The 20540-nt window shown below is 37.6% G+C and overlaps 2 protein-coding genes across 6 annotated transcripts; one reads left to right on the top strand and one right to left on the bottom strand.

The window, feature by feature from the left end:
• Positions 1 to 350: 350 nt before the first annotated feature.
• Positions 351 to 15607, top strand: LOC112529237. Of its 5 annotated transcripts, none has more exons than XM_025140411.1 (19): positions 351 to 372; positions 895 to 1115; positions 1308 to 1535; positions 3709 to 3795; positions 5746 to 5835; positions 5925 to 6051; positions 6154 to 6251; positions 6814 to 6982; positions 7115 to 7236; positions 8533 to 8661; positions 8740 to 8838; positions 8928 to 8985; positions 9063 to 9138; positions 9235 to 9364; positions 9651 to 9808; positions 11647 to 11719; positions 11922 to 12116; positions 13466 to 13559; positions 14615 to 15607. In XM_025140411.1, the coding sequence occupies exons 2-19, from the start codon at positions 897 to 899 to the stop codon at positions 15409 to 15411; spliced, it is 2949 nt and encodes a 982-aa protein (XP_024996179.1). In that variant the 5' UTR covers positions 351 to 372; positions 895 to 896; the 3' UTR covers positions 15412 to 15607. The 5 variants fall into 5 exon arrangements, with proteins under 5 accessions (XP_024996179.1, XP_024996182.1, XP_024996180.1 ...); XM_025140410.1 differs by lacking the exon at positions 351 to 372 and adding an exon at positions 401 to 495; XM_025140414.1 differs by lacking the exons at positions 351 to 372; positions 1308 to 1535 and having other exon boundaries at positions 387 to 1115.
• Positions 15608 to 16761: 1154 nt separating this feature from the next.
• On the bottom strand, positions 16762 to 20303 carry LOC112529238 (basic leucine zipper 9). Its single transcript, XM_025140415.1, has 6 exons — positions 19864 to 20303; positions 18853 to 18973; positions 18508 to 18664; positions 18106 to 18181; positions 17829 to 17954; positions 16762 to 17390 (listed from the first exon to the last, which is right to left on the bottom strand). Exons 1-6 carry the CDS (start codon positions 20098 to 20100, stop codon positions 17106 to 17108), a joined length of 1002 nt encoding a protein of 333 aa, XP_024996183.1. The 5' UTR covers positions 20101 to 20303; the 3' UTR covers positions 16762 to 17105.
• Between the last annotated feature and the right edge of the window lie 237 nt (positions 20304 to 20540).

Below are 20540 nucleotides of genomic sequence, written 5' to 3'. Positions count from 1 at the left end.
GATGGAGAGTCTTACCCGGTAAGTGAGGATGCCGACTCTTACCCATTAAATTGTTGCATTCAACATGTTTTGATATATTATGCATCAAAATAAATCATAACATTGACTCCTATCGATAAACACTTACCGAATAAACAATTGAGAAAACTGCTCCTTATAAACATGTGAGAAATAAAATATATATTTTTTTGTTTTGGAGATTTGTTGGATGCGTCACTATTTGACACGTGTCCTCCGGGAACTTGGTTATACGCTCTGTAAAATGTTTTACCTCAGGTTACTTTTAACTGTCAAAGAGATCGAGAGTCATCGTAACAGTGTGGTTGACGACGTCGCTACGTTATTAGGATCAAGAACGACATCGTTTTCAAGGTATTTCTTCCTACCACCATTTCCTTTTTGTGTGCGAAGCTTTATCTTTGATGTCTCTATTGGGTTCTGTGGCCACGTTGATTCTGGTTTCTTGAGTCGTCCTCCAACGCTGCAGTCTTTTCTGTATGTTATCCGATTATATTTGAGTAATTTCAATTTACTGTTGATTGAGCACTTGATTGATACGTTGAATTTTGTTATTTGATTGCTGTTATATCATGTTAGTTTGCTCAATTGAGTGATTAATCAGTTGGTATGAACTAGGGCAAGTTAATCGATGGAATTCGTATATTTTTTTCATGTATAGTTTTTTATGATCGAGCTGTTATTGCTACATATGAATTATGATCGCGATAACCCCTGACCTCAGGGTTTGGGGTTTTGTGTTGATACTATTGGGCTGAAGTCCGTATGGATGATCATATGGATCTATTATGCTTATCGTTCTCCTTTTTGTTTGATGGGTTTACTGAAAGCTTATTGATTTGATTTATTTTGGTTGTTTTATATGAATATTTGGAGATATGAAAGTTCCAGAACTACTCGGTGCTTTTCTTCGGAGATTACTCCATGTTCCATACTATCTGATCACTGCAATTATTCTTTTGTTCAATGAACTTGCTAAGCTTTATTCAATCTTGAGACCCCTTGGGACCAACGGCCGATCAATGGGGTGGGGAAACATCTACAAGAGACGAATGAAGGTTTTCTCTTTGGCATTTCTCATCTATGTGGATTACAAGGTATCAAATAGTTGCCTATATTTCTATCCATATGATAATTTATGTGTTTAAAAAGAACACCAAGATCTCATGCTAACGATAGCCTATGCGCCCTACGAGCTATCTGTCTTTTGTTTCTTTGACGATCTTTTTTGTGTTATCTATTGTGTCTTCTTTTCTTTGATGTTGTGGGAATGTGTTGGCGGCTTAAAGGCCTTGCAGCAGAGGGAGAAAATAACAAAAAGGTCAAAACGAGACATTTTATGGGAGAAAGCTCATGAGCGCAATGCTAAACGTGTCCTTAAGTTAATTGTGGAGTTGGAAGGTTTGTGGGTGAAAATGGGACAATATTTATCGACTCGTGCTGATGTGCTTCCTAATGCCTACATACGCCTTCTAAAGCAATTACAAGACTCTCTTCCTCCTCGCAGTGTAGAAGAGGTATGTTTCTGGTTGTGGATCTTGTAATTGGTTCACTCTTTGGAAATCCCTCTACATCTGTGTTCCTTATAGACCGACCAAATGCCTATTACCTTGTGATCGATTTGAAGAATGAATATCTATAACATGTTGTATTGCCTAGTTTAAATTTGTACAAGTCATGTAGTAATTTTTGTTTCTTATATGAAATGCACTTAGATATTATCTTCATTAATAACATTGACCATAAATTACAACTTGACAGAATAGATGATCACGTTATTCTCCATATGTTATGTACATTCATTTGCGTTGGTCATGTTTTTCATTATTCTGCATGATGAGATCCTTAAGTTTTTGAGTTCTTAATTTAATCAATCCTCCTTTATTTGGACTGAAAAAATGGTGAAGACTCCTTTATTTTGAAACTCCGGGATTCAATCTAGTGGAAAGTTAGTTATCTTAGTCTCAGCTGATTTCAGGCATGATTTTGCTGCATTTTAGCTTTGGACGAGGCAAGTTGAGATGCCTATATATTTTTGCATGTAGTGCATTTTGAAGCCTATATATTTTTCTGGGTTTGCGTGTTGCTGCTGGATATAAGATTTGTGGATGTTAGATATGATGATCAGGGAGGAAGTTGTACTTTGTGGTACTAGAGTTGGGTCAAGGACCCTCCTCTGCAGATAGAAGGTGGGGACTTTTTGAGGCTGCTTTTGCTCGTAATCAAAAGAAATCAATACATTTGGGACTGAAGGTTGCAGTTATAATTGGAAAGAAAAGCTGCTCCTCTTTTGGGTCACCACTCTGTTCTTACTTCCTGTAGAACCTACTAGGTTATATAACTCAGTTCAGTTCCTCCATTAGGTTATGTTCCAGTTGACTCAAACTTGGCATGGAAAAATATCAAACATTCCGTTCTATTGTATATTCTTTTATATTGAGGAAAATGGGATGAAGAAAATGTCATTGTTATTTGTTTCGAAAGGAGATACGCACAAAGACTAAGCCAAGTCTTATGATAAGGTATGTTTGGCTAGATGAACCTACGCTTTCGGTTTTCTCTCTTTACTTGTTGAGGTAAAGAAAAGAGGATAAAGGTTTTATACTCTTTCAAGCCCTCAATAAATGTAGAACTTCTTTTGGTGTTCTCAAAGCTACTAAGCCTATTTGTACATGACAGCCACCATATCTGACCTATTGGGTTTTTTCCCTCCATTTGACGACATCAATCCTGCACAAAATTAGGTGACAATTGATTCTGGTTGTGTAATCATGTTGTGATAGACAAACCATTAAACTGGTGGTTGCTCTAACATCAAATGTATGAAACCTGAAGCAAGATGCCATAATGCTTATGACTTTTGAATGCAGCTGGCAGTTCAGAAATATCAAATATAGCACATGGCAAATAAATTGTTTGTGATTTGGATTGTAGCTATATTCGGAGGGAAGTTGGTTCTTATGCTTCTTAGTGATCTAACATGGATTGATAAGAGTGTCTTGTCCTATTGTATGGGTTAGGATAGAGAGTTCAATTGTTGGATCCCGAGTTCTGGTTATATGCACTAGTTTGAAGCACTTGAGAGAAGGGGGGGGGGGGGCGATGTGTGTGTCAGGGTTCAAATTTTTTAACCTTAAGTCGTTTTGAGACACTTCAAGTGAGGTTTCAATCAGATCTCTTGAGTTCTTCCTGGACAGGTCTAAGCACAATTTTCAGTAGGGATACTTGTCCTGACTGATTAGGGGAGATCCTTCAATAGGGGGGTCTTTGCTTTCCATCTTTCTAGGATGTTTCCTACTTTTGGAAGTGGCTTTATTTCATTGGATATTTTTAGCATTCCTATTTGTATACCTAAACAGTATATTTCTGGCCTATAGAGCGAGATTCCCAAAAAGTATGTAAATATTATTAATGTACAAGTTGATAACAAATTAGCCCCTGTAGGATACTGTGGCACCGTTAGGTTTGATCTCTCAAGTTGACTCCGAGATCTCAGATACACCAACTTTCTCTAAGTACCAAGACCTTTGCCTGGTGAATGTTGGTCTTCCTCATTGTGCTTCATTCTGTCATGTTGAGTTATGTTCATCTTAATACGCACAACTTGTGTAATATTTGTACTATCATGTCTATGTCAGCATCTGAATTCTATGAGAACAGCTTGAAATAATTGAAGGTTTTGCTAATCAGGTCTGTCAAACTATAGAGAAGCAGTTGGGCCAGTCAATGGACGATCTATTTACGAATTTTGTCAATGTACCTCTAGCAACTGCATCGGTAAGAACCTTTTTATGCTTATTGGTAATGTGATATTATCATCTTTTTGCAGAACGTGTTTATTCTGAATGTTGAATGGTTTGTATTACCTTGCAACCTGAGTATTCTTTTACTAACTACCTTACTGTTATTCTTTATTGCCTGTGACAAATTAGTATGGTAATATGCTGATACCAGAGACCTATTAAATATATATTCTTTTTCGGAAGACCTGATAAAAACATATATGTTTTGACAGTATGTTTTTTAAAAGGTTTGATGGAAGTATATCTACATATTAGTAATTCTTTTAATGGTTTTCGCTTTATATGTCAATCTATTGAATTCCATGTGCACATCTCCACTCTAGTTACAATACATATTCTTTTTAACCTAAGTATGTTCATGTATCAGAGTCTAGGCCTTGATGATTAGACCTTAGCTCCCACCAAAAAAAAGCCACAAACAGGCAGTCGGCCTGCTGCTCTCTGTCACCATAAACATGTTTGATTGCCCAGTTCAGAACTATAACTTGGACTTTCTAGTCATACCAGTCATCAACGTGATGTGTAATCGAACTTAAGTTACCGCTGTGGATTTGACCATAGAACTGTACATGGCCGTTTTTATACATTGCCTATGCTATCTAGTTGTCTTGCTGTCACCTCTCCTTTAGCTTCAACAATAGTCAACCTGCGGTTTCAGCTGCTCGTCTGGATCCATCAGCCTTTACACTGTGTTCTCCAGACCTTTTTTTACGAAGGAAAGGAAAGGAAAGGGAGGGAAAGGGGAGGAAAATAAAAAAAGATCCATGTTTTTGAAATTTAAGGGGAGAAAGAAAAGGAAATGCAAGGAAAATAAATGATAACCTTCCTCCCAAATGTGGGAGGAAAAGGAAGGAAAGAAAGTAAGAATCCTTTAAAAGAATAGTAAAATTACAAAACTACCCAACTTTTCATTTTTGAAGGCATATTTGTAAAAATAACGTCTTTCCTTTCCTTTCTCCCCGGTTCAAGAACATGAAAAGTTCTTTCCTTCCCTTCCTTTCTTTTCCAACGACACAAATAATAAATTTCCTTTCCTTGCCTTTCTTCTCTTCTCTTCCCAAATTTGAGAACACAACATTAGTTCTACTTAGATTTGGAGCCTGGATTCACTAAGTTCTCTCTTTCGAATCTGACTCTGGCGTTGATCGTCGGCTGTGATTGCATAATAGCTTGAACAGTTTCTGTTTTCATTGTCAATTTTTGGGTATACCTTTACAGGCAGATCTTTTTGGTTATTTTTATTTACTAAGACACTGCTTTTGCCTAGTTTGTGATTGTAGTTGGTTGGTTTTATGTCTACCCTCTATATCGGTTATGAAGATGATGTTGAGGTATCTTTATATGATTAATCACACTTTAGAGTGCAAACCTTTGGGGAGGGACCTGACACGATAAGAAGCTTGTAAGTGTGTATGTATCTTATTATGGAGGTCCACTGTTCATCATTGTCTTTCTTGGTGGTCATCGGTAACCTTGTTTAGTAGAAGAATACAAAACAAGCAGATTGAAACTATGAGTCAAGGTAGATCTCTGATTTGAGATGGTAGACTGGAACAATTGACTCCTATGCTGTTAGGTGTTTGTTTGGATAGATTGATATGTTTGTACCCTGTAGTCTACTAGACTTGTGTGCTTGCACTCAGACAGTATCACCAAAAAAAATAGGGTTAAGATACTGTAAGGTTGATTGCTATCCTTTCAAACTCATCTTGGACGAGTCATTACTAAGTGCCTGATATAGGTGCAAGTTACCTAGCTCTGTATAAGAGTTACTGATGTTTTCCATGGAACCATCATCAATAATTTCTTTCAAGTCTCTCCTTGAAAGATCCTTAGATCATAACAATGAGTCATAATTTTGTTTTCCATTTGGTTAAATCGTTAACATTCTTATGCACTGTTATTGCATAAGTAATTTTTGCAGATAGCTCAAGTGCACCGTGCAACTCTACATGATGGGCGGGAGGTGGTTGTTAAAGTCCAGCATGAGGGCATCAAAACTATAATCTTGGAGGTTGTTCATTCTGGAGCCTTGATTTTTCCTTTTCTTAGTTGAAAGGAATAGCCAGACTTGCAATCATCTAAAGATTACTTCTTTTACAGGACTTGAAGAATGCAAAATCAATAGTGGACTGGATAGCTTGGGCAGAACCCCAGTATGACTTCAACCCTATGATTGATGAATGGTGCAGGGAAGCGCCCAAAGAATTAGATTTTAACCATGAAGCTGGTATGATAGAGATATTTACTTTGGTTTATACTATTTGTTTTTGTAATACCTGTGTATCTGCTGTTAAATATCTTTGTTCTTAATGGTTTTTTGTTCTTGTAGAAAATACTAGAAAAGTCTCTAGAAATCTAGGCTGCAAAAAGGAAGGTCTTGACAGAAGACCTGAACATGTGGAAGTATTGATACCAGAAGTTATTCAGGTATCATCCTTCCTCGCCTTTTTCTATAGCTTGAGGCTGCAGCCAGTATGCATGGTGGCAGCTGAACATTACATTACCAAAATTTGGTAAACAATGTCCAGTGAGGTTGTGACATGACCACATGGCGTACTTTGGTGACGAAATATAATCTGAGTGCACTACCTTTGGACTAAAGGCTTCCTACTTGGGGATTATCAAGGTTCATTCTTAGTGGGCTAAATCTCTGGAAATAAAATTACTATTTCGGCAACTATTTCATTACTAGTTTCTAGGAAACATGATTTGTTGATAATCTGTCCGTCTACGTGTTTGATAATTAGATTGAGCATATAGCAGGGAGCTACTTGGATCACTTGTAGGGATCAGTCGAGAACTACGGATATGTTATTATATATGATAAATTGATAATCTGTCATCTGTCATATGAATGTGGTAGAGCCGTCTTTCATTGGATATGCCGGACGAAGTGAATTTCATCAGCTCCTTGCCTGTTCAGAAAATTTCTTTGATCTTAAAAGTTTTCCATTTGTTACTCTTGCTAATAACTTCTATTTCATGGCAGTCAACTGAGAAGGTCCTCGTTTTAGAGTATATGGATGGGGTACGTTTAAATGATACTCATGCCCTAGAAGAACTTGGTGTTGATAAACAGAAGCTTGTTGAAGAAATTACACGTGCATATGCACATCAAATTTATGTTGATGGATTTTTTAATGGAGATCCTCATCCGGGTACTCTATCTCCCCTTCCCACCTGTGATCTCCTACTCTCTTTTCCCTCCTTTCTGTCAATTTTGTACTTGATCTTTGTTACAAATGTGTTAGGTTTGTCTTCATTGTGAAGTCTTTTTTGACTACTTTCAGGTAATTTTCTTGTGAGTAGAGAACCTCCCCATCACCCAATTTTGCTTGATTTTGGGCTTACAAAGTTGCTGTCAAGCTCTGTGAAACATGCTTTAGCGAAAATGTTTCTGGCGGCCGCAGAGGTTTGCACATTCTATTTAAATAGTTGCTATATGATATATCAGGTGATTAGGGTGATCACTTTATAAATTTGTAAGGACATTTTTAACTTAGTGGAACAAATGTATAAAATACTTTCTAGATATAGGCCTTAGCAAATGTTTTTGGCATATAGTTTATATCATGTAAGTGATCGTGGTGAGAATATTGCAAGTTATATCAAGCTTCAAAGGGTTGATAAAGCACAAAGTATCTAGAACACTCCACATTTGCTTGTTCCTAGGTGTACAAGTCTTCTTTTTATAGCTGGTATATTGAATAAACACACACACACATACATATATATTTGTTTCTATATATAAATATATATAAAACTGTAATAGCAGTACTACACACGATTATCTGCATGCATAGTAGTCAAAACGATGTATTTTTTTTTCTGGATGTAAGGTTACGACCTATGGAAAATCGCACTGCAATATCCTCATAAATGTATATTGTATTATATATCGTATATATATGTGCATCGGCATGCATCAGAGTTCTGTTATAGAAGTTACTGACCTCATTATTGTTTGATCACAGAAAGTTGTTAATGCACGGACACTTGATATGTCAATGTATAATTAAATACATGCATATTGAAACATAAATTTACTCATATACATGGATATGTTATATGTATGTGTGTTACACATATACGTATCATGTTGAAAAATAGTATTCAAAGTAATGCATCACCACCACCGCCACAAATAGACATTGTTCATGCATTAGCAACTTTCTGTTATAATTGTTATTAACCTCAATATTATTCAATCTCATGATATTTCATTGTACTCTTAAAACTAAGTGGAAATATATGGAGGGAAAATAAAATAATGGAAATGAAAGCTACTTTTGACCCAAGTATTGTTGATCTCTACTTGAGTACAAAGTACATGTTCTTGGGGTTCCATTGAGGATACCTTATGCCTTCTTGAATTGACTGTACTTTAGAAGTGGGATGGTAAGAATTTTGTTTTCCTACCAGTTATACTTTATCTTCTGTTCATCTTATCCCATCCCCATATACCCCACATAAACATGCACAAATCTAAGTTACCAAATAAACGGTAGTAATGCATCACACTGCAGGATATTGGAAAAAAGATTATACAATGATCAACCCTTTTTCATTAGGTTTGTAGCTTCAATTTTAATGAATATGGAGTGATGTTCTATCAGTAGAAACTTGAAAAAGAAGTTGCAAAAACCTTTCTTGTTGTAGATGTGCAGATCAGGCTTTATTTTGACTATAGATGATTCGGTTATTGCAGGGTGATCATGTGGCTCTTTTGTCTGCATTCGCTGAAATGGGACTTAAGTTACGTCTGGACATGCCAGAGCAGGCTATGGAGGTAACAAATGTGTTCTTCCGTGCTACCACTCCAGCAACGGAAGCTCTTGTAAGTGCACTCAATGTCTAGCGGTTTTAGCCTAAGCGTCTCTAAGTTATGCAATACTGAGAATTCCTTTTGGGTTAGGAAAACATGAAATCATTGGCAGAGAAAAGAGCGAAAGGCATGAAAATTATACAGGAAAAGATGAAACTTGACAAGAAAGAAGTTAAACGCTTTAATCCTGTGAGTTGAACTTTTTTCCAACTCCTAGATTATCTATTGTGGTCCTTGATCCCACAATCATCGTTAAACTAATGGAATGGATCTTCCAGATTGATGCTTTTCCAGGAGACATTGTAATTTTCTCGAGGGTCCTTAATTTACTCAGAGGTTTCTATCAAATCCTTTAGACCTAGCCTTGTTGGGACAAAGAGGTGATTATTTAAGACTATTTTACGTTGTTTCAGGGCTTTCATCCACGATGAATGTTCGCATAAGCTATCTAAGTATCATGAGACCGTTTGCTGAATCTGTTTTGCAAAGGTGTGAATTTGTTTCAACTTAGTTGTGACAGTCACTGCTGATCCTCTGATCGTATTTGGTCATACCCTTGTTTTACTAGCTATTAATCTGTTTCAGCAACATGAGTAATGGACCATCGATGAATGCAAAATGGTTATGTGAGAGTCCAGTCCATTCTGATGTAGAGGAAAAGCTGAGGCATTTCTTGGTTGAATTAGGAAATGCTGATAGAATACTTGGAATCCAGGTGCACAACACTGCCCCTATGTAATCTCTTTACTATATAACCGGTTGGTAAGCTTAGATATTGCATTTCTGTTTGTCACTCAAAAACAAGAAAGAAGTGTACATTTTCTATTTTTCCCACGCTATTATGATCTACAATTCATGGTTTGGTTGTATACATCACAAATTTTGTTGCTGCAAATGTGGAGCACCCCGGGTTGGAGAGTGATCTTTAGGAGTCAGCTTCAAATTATAGCAAGAATGTTTGTGGTTGTATTTACACAAACTCTCATTATTTTGTTTCTTAGGTTTGTGCCTACAAAGACGGGCAAGTGATCATTGATACAGCAGCTGGGGCGCTGGGAAAATACGATCCTCGACCAGTTCAGCCTGATTCTTTGTTCCCTGTTTTCTCTGTGACTAAGGCCGTCACAGCAGGAATGTTACATTGGCTGGTTGATAAAGGGTATGTTCTAGTTTTTGCATGGAAGCCGATAATATTTCTTGTTTCTAAATTGCTATATATGGGTGTTTTACCTTGTTTTTCGTTTATCATTTTTTTGATTCCATGGTTTTGTTGTCATTTCTGGTTTGTCGATTTAAATAACATTGATATGAACATATGGAGGTTTCAATCTATTTGTATAACTATACTCCCTTTTGCACTTCTGTTGTGGTGCATGTGCTATCACTTGTGAATCAAAATGAAAAGGGTGGTATATAGACATCTAATTTTTTAGTAGACTTAGGTTGAGACTTCCACATGACTTTTTTTTTCCCACTGTTGGTAGACTTCATTAGACTGTTCTTATGGAAGGATTGTATTGGAAGCCAAAAATATATTTAACAACCAAAATGAAGCAGCCAAAACAGAAATTCAGATCACACCAATAGGAGTCTAAATAATTCTTATATCTAACAGATCCCCAAACAAGCAGCCAGAATTTCTCTAAGGGTCTAACTCAAACCTCAGAACAAGGTCTCAGCTCGGCCGCCAATGCTCTGTTTGAATGACCATGGGGGTGGTTGGTGGTGGGCCATTGTGGCTGAACATTTGCTTTGTCTGGCTAGTCTGACTCACTCTCCTTGTTTTGTTGGTTAGCCTCTTAGTTAGCTAGGTAGACCGCACTTAGCTGGTCTTGGTTTACTTTGCTGGGTTTGTGATTCTCAGCTCTACCCTTAAGCGTCTATATATCATATATTGTCTTGTTGTAGATGCCTTAATTGTGAAATGTCCCCTAAGTGTCTATTCTCCATGATGTGTCTATTTTCCAGCTCTACCCTTAATTGTGAAATGGAGAAATTCGTTACCCCCTCTAGTATTAAGGATAAATTGTCATTTAGTAATCATTTGGTCTACTCTTTGCATCTTATGGAGGAAGAGAAATTCTCTGGTCTTCGAAAGAGATGCTCGGGTCGACATCCGGGAGATATTTTTCAAAATTCAGTCAACCTCCTTTCTTTGGATCTCGAACAGGATTAAGAGCAACAAACCTTCTTGGGTGGATTGGTTGTGTGGATCTAATTGGCAGTCTTAATGTCCCTCTAGCTCGTGTTTTGGTCCTATGCTTTTGTTTTGCATCGTTTGCTCTTTCTGGTTTCTTGTACTGGTTTGTTGTTCTTCCTTGCATTCTGCCCCTTGCAGAATGTGGAACTCTCCAGTGCTTTGTTTTGGATTCTTCCCTGTTCTTAATATTATTGCCTTTCAGAAATTAAAAAGTGTAATAATTAAACATTTCTAAAACTATGTGCTTGGAATGGTATTTTATTAGCACATGCTGCCATGCTTTAATCCTATGAATTTCTTTATATCATTTATTCTCTTGTTGTAGATGCTTTCAAATATGACTCTCATAAATGTATTCATAATTCTATGTATCTTATTCGCTTTCTCAATACTAAATGACTGGGCACATAGTTTAATGAAAATATTTGATGATCAATCAAATAACTATAGTACCCCTTGGTGATGAAATAGAGGAATTTTGTGAACCAAAACCAAAACCAAAACCAATACCATCAGTATTCTGTAATTTACTAATGACAAATATGTAATCTTGCATCAGAACTTTTCCAGTGATTACCAACGATCAGATATGTAATCTTGCATCAAAATTTTCTAACGAAGGAATGTCATGTTTATTTGAGACTTTAATATTTGGATTGGGGGAGTAATTTTTTTCATGCCTCTTAAAAATGAAATGGCAAGCATCTTCTTCGATTGTATATTTTTAACACCTACAAGGGGAGCTATTTGGTATTATGTCATGGAAGGAAATATAATAACATATATTTTCATTGTAGGAAATTGAAGCTTGACGAAAATGTTTCAAATATTTGGCCGGAGTTTGGTACAAATGGAAAAGATCAAATAAAGGTTCTGCTGATCCCAATGCTTTTTTCTTCTCTTCATCTTGTTATCTTCATAATCTGTATTCAGTATCACAAACATTAGTGACACAAATTAGGCAAGGTCAAAGGGTGGAAGTGTCATCTGGAGCCAATCTCTTATTTGGTCGCTTTCAATTATATATCTTCTTTATAACTTCATAGTTATGCATCTTTCCTTTCTTCCACAGGTACATCATGTACTTAATCATACATCTGGTCTACATAATGCTCTTGCCAACATTTATCAAGAAGATCCTATGTTGTTTTGTGATTGGGATGAGTGTCTAAAACGCATTACTTTGGTCGCTCCAGAGACTGAACCTGGTCGTGAACAGTTATATCATTATCTTTCATATGGTTGGCTAAGTGGTGGGATCATTGAGGTACCGTTACATTAGACGCTTCTATATATATATATATATATGTATATATATTTTCCATGGTACCCGGAACCACACCTGAGGAGGTGAAACTCTTGCCTCTCATTGATGCACCTGGGGCAATATATCACAAGTTCTGGATCAGAACTTATGACCTAACTGCTTGACTAAGGGGCTGTTTACTACCTGCTTACCAGCGCTTACCCAGCAGAGATGTTTACCAAACCTCTCTTACTGGTCCATGATGCTGACTTGGTAAGCTAAGGAAAGTGTTTAGTGCTGACACAGATTGCATCCTTACCCAGTTAGCTTTTGCCCAATTTGTGTTGGTAAACGGCTCCTAAGCCTACTTGGGCTGTTTGGCAATACCTCTTCTAAGGCCATGTTTGGCAACCACAAGCTAGCATATTTCTTTGAGCTTGTTGAAGAAACTCCATTTTCCTAGCCATAAGCTAGCTGTGTAGAAGGCTACTTCAAGTAGCGTTTCAATAAGCTCTAGAGGTTTCTTCCCTCTTTTTACTATTAACCTAGATATCCAACCCGCTATGCGAGACGACTAATCCCAGGGCTACCTTGGCGACCACCTGCTTTGCGGGTAGCCTGGAGTCACCGCATTTGAACCTCCATGGTCACAAGGGGATTTTTATTCCTCCTTGGATTTGAACCTGGGACCTGCAGACACCTTTGACCTTTGGAGCCAAACTCAAACCAATCATGCACCACCCTTGTGGTTTCTTCCCTCTTTTTTCCAATTATGCTCCTCGAATTTTTTCAATTAATTTTATAACGTTCTTTTGGTCATTTTATATTTATCATCTAGCTCATAAACTACTTTTTTACCGAACATGACTAATTTATCAGCTAGTTTATCGGCCAACAACTAGCTTTTCAGTTAGTTTGCCAAATATAGTCTTGTGTGGGTTACAAGTGTTTTGACTCTTTCACAAACACACAGTTGCTGATATCTATTACTAGAAAGGATAGAGCTGAGAAATGAATATGCTTAAATTGTACATCTATGCCAAAACCAAACCCAACCAAAAACACCTGGTATGTCGCAATCGGAAGTAGCTCGGGTGGTGCAATGTATGCAAACTTGACCTTTACTGCAAAGTGTAGAGCAACTGTTTCCATGAAAAAATTGTACATCTATGCCACGTTTATAATAGAAATGACAATTTTGATAATATTCTTCTAGGAAAGAGTTCATTTTGTACGTTAATGCTTGCCAGTAAAATTTCGTAGGGTTACTATGAGATCCCATGACAACTTTCTGTGTTTTGCTTGTCTTGAATGGGAATGGTGACGTATATTCATTTTTTTCAATGATGTATATGTTCTTGAATGTGCAGCATGCATCTGGGAAGAAGTTTCAAGATGTCCTTGAGGAAGCTTTTGTTCGCCCACTTAATGTTGAGGGCGAGCTTTATATAGGGATTCCTCCTGGTATGATTCACTGAAAACTTTTCCAAAAAACTTTAGTTGATTTCGAATATCTTATTGTGCAAGTTCTACTTCACTACATGGTTAGACATATATTATAGGATGGTGGTCAAAGGAAACCAAACCAAAATGATCTCAGTCCCCTGAGTCAAAGGGAGAGCTACAACAGAGGCAGGGTCTGAGGGGTAGAATGTATGTAAATCTTGTTTTCCCCCCGTAGAGAAGCTATTTCTGTGAAGACCCCTGGTTGCCAAACGGAAATTAAAAGGAAACACGTGAGGAGGGTAATCATAGGAGCACCGCTAAAAAATGTTTAGCACCCCTTTATACATCAAATGAATTTTAACATACACATAGGAAAGACCACCATCCACCAATCGGAAACCACTGCAGGGAAGTAAGCATTTATATGGGGAAAAATAAAAAAGAAAAATAAAATCTCAGTATCAAAAGTAGCCTGTTTTATTCCTTACTTTCACATAGTAAATAATCTCTCTTCTTCTTTACCTGAGCTTGTTTAAAAAGAAAAAAGAAAAATAGAATGTACCATTGTTTAAAGAGAACCATCCACTCTAAAGTTCCTATATCAAAACTTATACCAGATTTTATTATCTGCCACGTGGTTCCAACCTGTGATATCTGACTCTGGCAACTTTCATCACCTCCTTATTGATGATTTCTGCGTATAATCATTATATGAATAATTAGAACTGATGGAGAAAGTTAATTTAGGAACCATAAATACTATTCACGATGAATATACATAAATATTCATGAATATCGTGCATTTCATTGTTCATGATATTCATCATGAATAGTTGATTCCACGATTGTCAAGGAAGCCTAGTACCATTTACATATTGTAGTTGTCTGCTAATTTAGTTGGGTCTTTTAGTTAAATGTCCTTTGGACAGTTTTTTTTTATTTATAAATCAAATGATCTTCTGACAAGCTTAAGAACGACACTACTTAACTGAAGAACGCCTAAAAACCTGTCAGAAGGTCATTTAGCTAAATAACCGTAGTTCTATAAGAAAATTGTTTTATGCTCCCTTCAGGTGTGGAATCTCGTCTTGCAACTCTTACGCTAGATACGAGTGAGCTCAGTCGCTTTTCCAGCCCTTCCACAGGACCAGGCGTCTCCTCCACCCTGCCTTCTTCATTCTCGTTCGACACGATTACAGGCCTTGCTCCCGTATTCAACACCCTAAATGTCCGCCGTGCCATACTACCTGCCGCCAATGGACACTTCTCGGCTCGTGCATTGGCCCGCTACTATGCCGCCCTCGTGGATGGCGGCATGGTCCCACCTCGCCACTCTCCTTCTTCCCTGCCGCCACTTGGAAGCCACCCTCACCACCCTTCATTCCCTTCCAAAAAAACCTCCAAGAAAGATGGAAACAAGAAAGATTCAAACAATTCTAACTCCAATACCGACAGTTACACCACAAATCCCAAATCCGATCTTTACATCAGAATCCCAGAAACTGACAACACAAGTGAAGATTCCAACGCTAAAATCTTTACCAACCCAAAACCAAAAATTCATGACGCTTTCTTGGGAAGTGGAGATTATAAGGATTTAATCCTCCCAAATGGGAAATTTGGGCTCGGGTTTAGGAGGGTTAAAACAACCGATGGTTCTGTAATCGGGTTTGGTCACTCCGGTATGGGTGGATCTACAGGGTACTGTGATATAAACAACAGGTTTGCTATTACTGTGACTCTAAACAAGTTGTCGTTCGGCAGTTTGACGGCGGAGATAATCCGGTTTGTTTGCTCGGAACTTAATCTTCCTGTACCAGAAGACTATGCAGGATCTAGGAAGTTCCTTGAGAAGCCAGTGATCAATTAAAGGAGGTTTGATCTAAACCTGCTCATATACATATACTTGAGCGATATTTGACGTAAACATTATCATACGTGTATCTCTGAAACAATTTTGAGTTGAAACTGCTTAACGAACTATAGATTTGTTGTAAATCGAACGTATAAAGCTATATTCTCTTCACTCATCTGCGTGTTACTTCTGTTACCATTGTTCTTCTTGTCGTTGTGATCGATATGATTGCAGTTGTTAGGATGTTGGAGATGTAAAAGCACATTATATCGAGGTTTTAGTTCATCTTTCTAGTATTTTTGGCAAGGTTCGTATAGAATACTTAAATCGTAGGGAAAATCACCAAACTAGCCATTTTTTTTTGTAAATTATCAGAAATTGCCTTGGCAAGTTTGTGTGATTTAATTTTTCAAACATTTTCTATCAGATGGTGGGTTATATCTTAGCCGAAAAAGCAGGAGATTTTGCTTCATTTGCTCATATTGAGATTTGGTTAGCTAATTTGCGGATTTATCGGCTATTTCATGATATTATGTAAAAACGGAAAATTTGGTGAAATTGTTTAGGCAATGTTGGGTAGTTTGGTGATTTTCCTTAAACCATATCAATCCATGTTAGGCCTTGAGTGCTACTCAATGACAAATAACGGTTAGGCCTTAGGGCTCCTTCCTATAGGTCGTCAATTTGAGCCTTTTCAAGGTCACTGTTTCCTGGATGTTATCTTGAGGGATCCATGGGACTAGTTTGACGTGTGCGTAAGCTGTCTCGGACAGCTAAAGTTACCCTGAAAAATCATTGTCGATTCATGGATCTTGCATACATGCCCAATCACCATCTCTGATTGTATCCTCTTTTATATTATTTGTAGATTGCCTTCTTACTTTAAACAAGGAGGAACTTGATGCCCTACTTGATCTATAAAGATTTAGGGGCCGTTACGGACACTTAGTGTGCAAGCACTTATCGGGTGTCCCTTACTTACCGAGTGAGTATGGCAAGGCTCAAGCAAATCTTATCTGGTAAGAGGCATATCAAGGATTGAACATCTTACCCGGTAACCAAGGGGAAAAAACTCTTACCCGACACTTATTGGGTAAAATATGCTCTCCAACAATCCATTTTGATGTTACCCGATAAGTTTAAGTGATGGTAATGATTCTTATCGGTAAGCGCTTAGTCTTTGTTGTCAATGAATGAAAAAACTAGGAAATGTTCATACAAATGCTAATTGCATTACGGAGAAATCCAAAATTTCGTTACTTGACACTTGGAAGAAGAGAAAAACTCAAAAATCTGTATTTTAACATAGTTGTTAAAGATGAAAAGATGTCGAAGAACCATTACTGATGATAATCATTAGCAAAATAACCACCAATGATTGTATCGATATTCTTTATAAACAAATGTACAACCATATGCACGTGAACAAGCACTAGAGCAATAACGACTTATGCAATAGAAACAATAATGATTGCTCTAGATATGTTAATTTCGACATAGGGTCTAACATTTTACCCTTATTATCCATCCACACACATCATATTTCAAAACTAGTTTCAAACTATACTACATGATTCAAATCATACAAGTATTACAATACAACTAGGGGAAAAAACCCGAAAGATAACATAAACGGGAAAGCTTACGAGAGGATTCCGAGGCAACAAACCCTTTTTTTTATTTTTTATGTTCAAATGGTACCAAGATTCCTAAGGCCATATATCAGTTACGCAGCTTCCAGCTTCGCTGTTTATACCAGTCTTAACGTTACCATTAAAGATGTCGGGATTAGCACCTAGTCCAACCATCACGTGTTGACCTGGAACGGATAGGCCATGATCATCCCCGAGTACGGTTATGGTGGGTGAGACGTTGCCCATTCTAGGCATGTTTTGATTGTTGAACAGTTGGGGAGTGGTTAAATGGTTCTGAAGGAGGTGGCTAAGGCTAGATGTTAATGAGCCCCTAGCTACCATATCTTCAGCCAACTTCACCTGCAACCGATGAAAACAGTCTCTTAGCAACATTGGTAGAACCATGTCTAACTAATTAGATATATAACGAAATCACACCAACACTGATGCACCTGATCCCATTAACGACCCTGTTATTAGACACTCAAAAAGATGGAAACAATGAGTTCATCTGTATGGTATATGTACGTGTGCATGTGCATACGATACAGATGAAGGATTATTAGGGTGTTCCTCAGTTTTTCACATTTTTGCGGTTTCCCTAGAACTTGACCCTATATAATACACGTGTTGAGCTGTGGGCAGTTCACTGGTTCCTAATCAATTTTGGGTTCCTATTGGAATTTTCCTCTATGTGTGTGTGTGTGTGTATAAGAGTAGAACCTTATCAGCATAGAACGGAAATGCTCTCTAATATTGAACTGAACTTCTTATCTTCATGGTTACGAAAGAAGATACCTTAGCTCTCAAGGCTTCCACATCCGACTTGAGAACTCGATTGTTGGTCGAAGCATCTTTGAATTGTTGGCTAGCATTCGTGAGTTGCTTGAACAACGTTGAGTACTCTCCTCGCAGTTGTTCCACCTGAGAAACAGATACTTGGGTTAACCAAACCTCTCAAACACTCACTGTTCTCTTTAGGGTGTTTCCTTCTTTCAGTTTCTGTTTCCAAACCGGTTCTCAATGTTAAGAAAATTCAAGGATATGTAGACCACCATTGTTAGTAGATACGTACTTGTTGCTCAAGCTCTGTTAAATGTGCTTGTTTTCTTTTTCTTGACCGCCTAGCCGACTCCCTGTTTGACACCATCCTGAAATCATAGGCAGCAATATTATAGGACTAAGAGGTGCTTACCCGGTAAGAAGGGATGTTGCTTACCATCACACCCCTACCCACAAATATGATGGTCGAGATGCTGACCCATTAAGGAAGGGGTTGCTGTCTGACTTGGTCAGTGCTTCGGTCAACGCCTACCCAGACACTTGGTAAACAATCATATTCAGTCTGCGCACCCTTACTCAGTTAGTGCTTACCCGATTTGTGTAGGTAAATGACCCCTAACTAACCAACTAACTAACTAACTAACCAACTAACTTTCCTTTCAAGCTTCATGAAACTTTTAACAAAACTCTTTACCTTTTAATCCGTTTAACGTCCATCTGGTCGGTGCTCTGTTCACATTGACCAGCTTCAATCTCTGTATCATCATCGTCTGATTGTTCATCATCGCTGGTTGCCCCGATCACATGGTTATCCCTCCTTTTTGGTTTAGTACCCGAAGTTGGACTATCAGCTGGCCAAACATGAACTTATCACCAACGACCCATGTAAAATATAAACTAAAAGTACCTAAAACTCTGTTTATTATGTGTAATTATGGTTATTCTTAGTACTAATGAAAGCCCATATAACTTTGGTTCTGTGAAACTGAAGTCGAAAGAAGTATATGCATACACAAACAGATGAAGTGAGTTGGTGTACCACATATTGAGGATTGGGAATCCATGGTCATCGTGACACCGGAGTTCTTTGGGGTGTGATTTTGGGACCAGAGAGGGTTCCCAGTCATTCCACCACAACTTTGAAACGCATTTGCATTATTCTGTAATCCAAACAGTTAACAGATTAATTGGTTGAAGAAGAAGATGAATGCAGAGCTGAATGAAACCCATGAACTAGCATGACAGAATTTCAATCTAGCACTTGATTCTAATAGACCTTCAGAAAGATTTTGAGGCATTCTTATGCTAGGCAGAGGCGTTCTTAAATCAGTGATATCCCCAGAAGGAAGATGCCATCAACCTTTCCCCCCTAGAAGGTCATGGTTTCAAATCCTATCTACGATCGACCAACTGCATTAATCCTAATACTAACATTCTTGCCAACCATTTTATGAAAAGCAAACACAAGTTTCAAGACTGAAAAAACAAGCACAACTAGAAGAAAATCTTCATCTTACAACACATGGGTAGTTTTTCTGGACAAAAATGGCTATGAATCTCAAATTTATTGAGAGAGAGAGAAAATAGGATTATGGATGGAACAAACGTTAAATCTTTAAATTGAACTTGTTAAAAGATTATCTCATTCTTCGAATTCATCTTCAAATCTATTCTTTAATGAACTACACGCCAGATCCATAAAAGGGTGATCTTAATGGTAATAACAACCATTGTTAGCAAGCTTTATGTTCATCTTTATCAGACTCTAATCTATGGTTTGATGCTTATTTCTAGATGAAAAAAGGAATTCCAGTGGACTCATTCCAGTTCAGGTGTTGCCAAAACAACCACATGCTTACAAGTACCAAGTACTGATTGACTATGATATTAATGAAATAGAGAAATGAACAACAGATTAGGTATAGTTTGGGGCCTACATACCGACCATCTTCTACTTGATCCTACACACTGATTCGAGAATCTTACGTCGACAAACGAATAATATATTCAACAATTCTCAAAAACTGCTGTGTAGAGTAAGAAATCGAACCGGATTCCTGTAGTGAACATCGAGATCGGGGGAACAACGGTGGGCGCCATAGCTCTTACGATCGTCATTACCAAAAACGACACTATCAGCGGCGGAGAAAATCCCTCCGGCAGGCGAATGATTCCGGTGATCAGCATCGGATTGCTTCAAGAACTCCTCGATATCGTATTCAGAAAAGGTTCTACACATAGAAGAATCATTGAATGGTTCTTCCTTCTTGCTATGATTGAACTCCATGAGAATGTATGTGTGGATGGTGATGGCATATAGTATGCTATATGATACAATGAATCATATATATTGAAAAAAAAAAGGTTGGATCTTTACAGTTTCTTCACCTCTAAGGATTTGAAGAGATTGGGGGAAGGAAGAATATGAAAGCAAAGAGAAAAGAAAAAGGTAGGAAGAAGACAAAGCTTCAACTGGCTTTGTTAAAAGCTTCAACAGTGTGTGTAGTGTGTGTATGTGTGAGAGAGAGGAGAAGTCTGAATCAAACACTCCATTTTTTAAATCTTTGATACCTTATAAAATAACTAATTTTATAACATCTTTTTTTTATTATTAACTTGGATATCTAACTTGCTATTGAGCCGACTAATCTTATGTCAACCACACTCCTCACGGATAATTCGGAGTCATCGTATTTGAACCCCGTGACCATAAGGGAATTTTTATTC

This window comes from Cynara cardunculus (genome assembly GCF_001531365.2).
Source record: "Cynara cardunculus var. scolymus isolate 2C chromosome LG 16, CcrdV1, whole genome shotgun sequence".
NCBI classification, from domain to species: Eukaryota; Viridiplantae; Streptophyta; class Magnoliopsida; order Asterales; family Asteraceae; genus Cynara; species Cynara cardunculus.
The sequence above is the reverse complement of the archived record's forward strand: the minus strand, read 5'-3'. Positions and strand labels throughout refer to the sequence as shown.

Excerpts from the sequence above, each read along its gene's own strand:
- LOC112529238 (XM_025140415.1), bottom strand. The coding sequence starts at position 20,100 with ATGGAGTTCAATCATAGCAAGAAGGAAGAACCATTCAATGATTCTTCT. Across the intron at positions 18,665-18,852 it reads TTCCCAATCCTCAATATGTG|CTGATAGTCCAACTTCGGGT; the intron begins GTACACCAACTC and ends ATGTTTGGCCAG. Across the intron at positions 17,955-18,105 it reads TAACAGAGCTTGAGCAACAA|GTGGAACAACTGCGAGGAGA; the intron begins GTACGTATCTAC and ends TCTGTTTCTCAG.
- LOC112529237 (XM_025140411.1), top strand. The coding sequence starts at position 897 with ATGAAAGTTCCAGAACTACTCGGTGCTTTTCTTCGGAGATTACTCCAT. Across the intron at positions 6,983-7,114 it reads TAATGGAGATCCTCATCCGG|GTAATTTTCTTGTGAGTAGA; the intron begins GTACTCTATCTC and ends GACTACTTTCAG. Across the intron at positions 7,237-8,532 it reads TGTTTCTGGCGGCCGCAGAG|GGTGATCATGTGGCTCTTTT; the intron begins GTTTGCACATTC and ends CGGTTATTGCAG.